The sequence below is a fragment of the Nannospalax galili genome, unplaced genomic scaffold (genome assembly GCF_000622305.1).
Source record: "Nannospalax galili isolate Female #2095 unplaced genomic scaffold, S.galili_v1.0 scaffold632, whole genome shotgun sequence".
NCBI lineage: Eukaryota > Metazoa > Chordata > Mammalia > Rodentia > Spalacidae > Nannospalax > Nannospalax galili.
In genome coordinates this window covers 1,474,205-1,476,277 of record NW_008332816.1, presented here as the reverse complement: position 1 = coordinate 1,476,277, position 2,073 = coordinate 1,474,205, and the positions used below count along the sequence as shown (strand labels likewise).

General features: G+C 40.7%; 1 protein-coding gene across 1 annotated transcript in view; it reads right to left on the bottom strand.

The window, feature by feature from the left end:
* Positions 1-849: 849 nt before the first annotated feature.
* Positions 850-2,073, bottom strand: part of LOC103729713 (leukocyte immunoglobulin-like receptor subfamily A member 5) — a 7,267-nt gene continuing 6,043 nt past the window's right edge. The window contains exon 5 of the mRNA XM_008827783.3: positions 850-1,757. Coding sequence (XP_008826005.1) covers positions 1,621-1,757 — 137 coding nt within the window. The 3' untranslated portion in view covers positions 850-1,620. The remainder of the gene's footprint in view (positions 1,758-2,073) is intronic.

Below are 2,073 nucleotides of genomic sequence, written 5' to 3'. Positions count from 1 at the left end.
AGTAGGACCTTTGACTTATCTTCACATAGATGGAACTGGTAAAAGAAAGGAGCCAAGGGGCTCCTCCCAAGCCCATGTGACCCCTGAGGAACAGATGCTCAAACAACCTTAAGAGTAAAAATAAATCAGTTTATCTGGTCCAACTGTATGGTCTTAAACTCCCAAAAGGAAAGTATAACCAAAGATTAAATGGACCAACATAATTTCATAAGAGTCCATATGCATAGCTAAAGGCTACATAACAAGCAACAATGCCAGACAGGTGATACCTTCTTTTGAGTTGTTGGCCAGGGTACTGAATATTTTAAAGCTGTAGTGAAAAGCTTCTAATCATGCAGTTATTAATTTTTCAAGATAATGATTAAAAAATAATAATACTTCAAAGCATAAAAATTTGCTCCTATTAATGTTTTATGATTGAATTCTGGGACATTTCTTTCTATGTCCACTTTTTTTTTAATTTACAGGTTTGCCTGAATGTGTGTTAGTGCACCTGAGTCATACAATGCCCATGGAGGTCAGAAGAGGGCATTGGATTCCCCTGGAACTGGAGTCAAGGACAGTTCTTAGCCCCCACATGGGTGCCAGGATTTGAACCTGGGTCCTGTGCAAGAGCAGCCAGTGTTCTTAACCACTGAGCCACCTCTCCAGTTCTGTATATGTCTATTTTTTAATGTCATCATTCTGATTTAATATAATCCCCCATCAATTGATTAATTTATAAACTTGCACTTAATACATGACAAAAACATGCTCAATCATTTCTGAAAATGGGAAGTTGCTAAGTTTTTTTGCTTCTAGGACAAGCAGGTTAGGGTTTTCTTACTGTCTCACTGGAATGCTGAAGGAACTATGTGCTATATTTATCATTAGAGGAGGACCACTGAGCGTAAAGAGAGATGTGGTATGACCACCTCACATGGCCTGTGAAGGAGATTTCTGTGATCACTTCCCAAATCCCACATCTGTAGATATCACAGGCTCCTAAATTTTGTTGTCTGGGAACTTACACTTCAGAAATCAACAAATATTAAAACTTGGTATTTTAAAAAGCATTATTATTTCAGTGTGTGTTTCCCATTTCTCTGCCATGCTGTCCATCAAACATCAATGTGCAGATGACAATGTTGCTGAAATCCAGTGAAATTAGACAGAAGCACTTCATAAAGATAGACACATCCGAGGGAATCATTTTGAATTTATCAATTTCAGGTTGGAATCTGATGTTGCCCATTCTGTTAGTTCACAAGATATTGAGTTGAGATAAAGAAATAGAGAATCAGTAGTAAACACTCAGGAATGAAATAAGTTCTCAAACCTGGGATAGGTTATGTGAAAGTGGAGTAGACAAAGGGGGCTTCTCAGGTCCTGCAGAGTTTGAAAAGATGGTACGAGGCATCAACAGCATTTGAGGGACACTGCCCCAATGGATGGGTGCAGAGTTCTCTTCACAGACCCCTCTGACCTCCACCCCTCACCCAAACCATGTCACTCTCCTTGAGATTTCCAAGACAGCCCACACACTTGTGCTGCAGATGCTGCAGAATCATCTCTGCTTGTCGGTTCATTTCTGTCTCCACCACACTGAGAGATGCACTGCCTTCTCCTTTCCTCACCTGTCTACCTCCTGGCCTCCATTTCAGTCCTTCTCTGGCTGTGCCAGTTTTCAAACAGTAGAAACCCAAGGACCACCAGGACCAAGCCAGCCACAGCCATCCGAATGAGATTCTCCATTGTATGATCTTGTGGTTGTGAGTCTGAAAATTTGGACGAACAGGACAAAGAGATCAGTGAAGTCTCAAATTGAAAAGCAATTTTAAGACATAAAATCCTATATCTAAAAGAAAAGCAAATTAACATTGGGTTTGGTGGAGCATGCCTTTAAATGCCTTTAATCCCAGCCCTGGGGAGGTAGGAGGTAGATCTCTATGAGATCAAGGCCACCCTGGTCCACATCGTGACTTCCAGGTGGACAGTGACTAGGGAGACCCTGTCAAAACAACAACAAGCCAAAAAAGTAAAATAATAGACCCAACCCAACAGCTTTCTTATGTACATTTACTATTTAGTAAC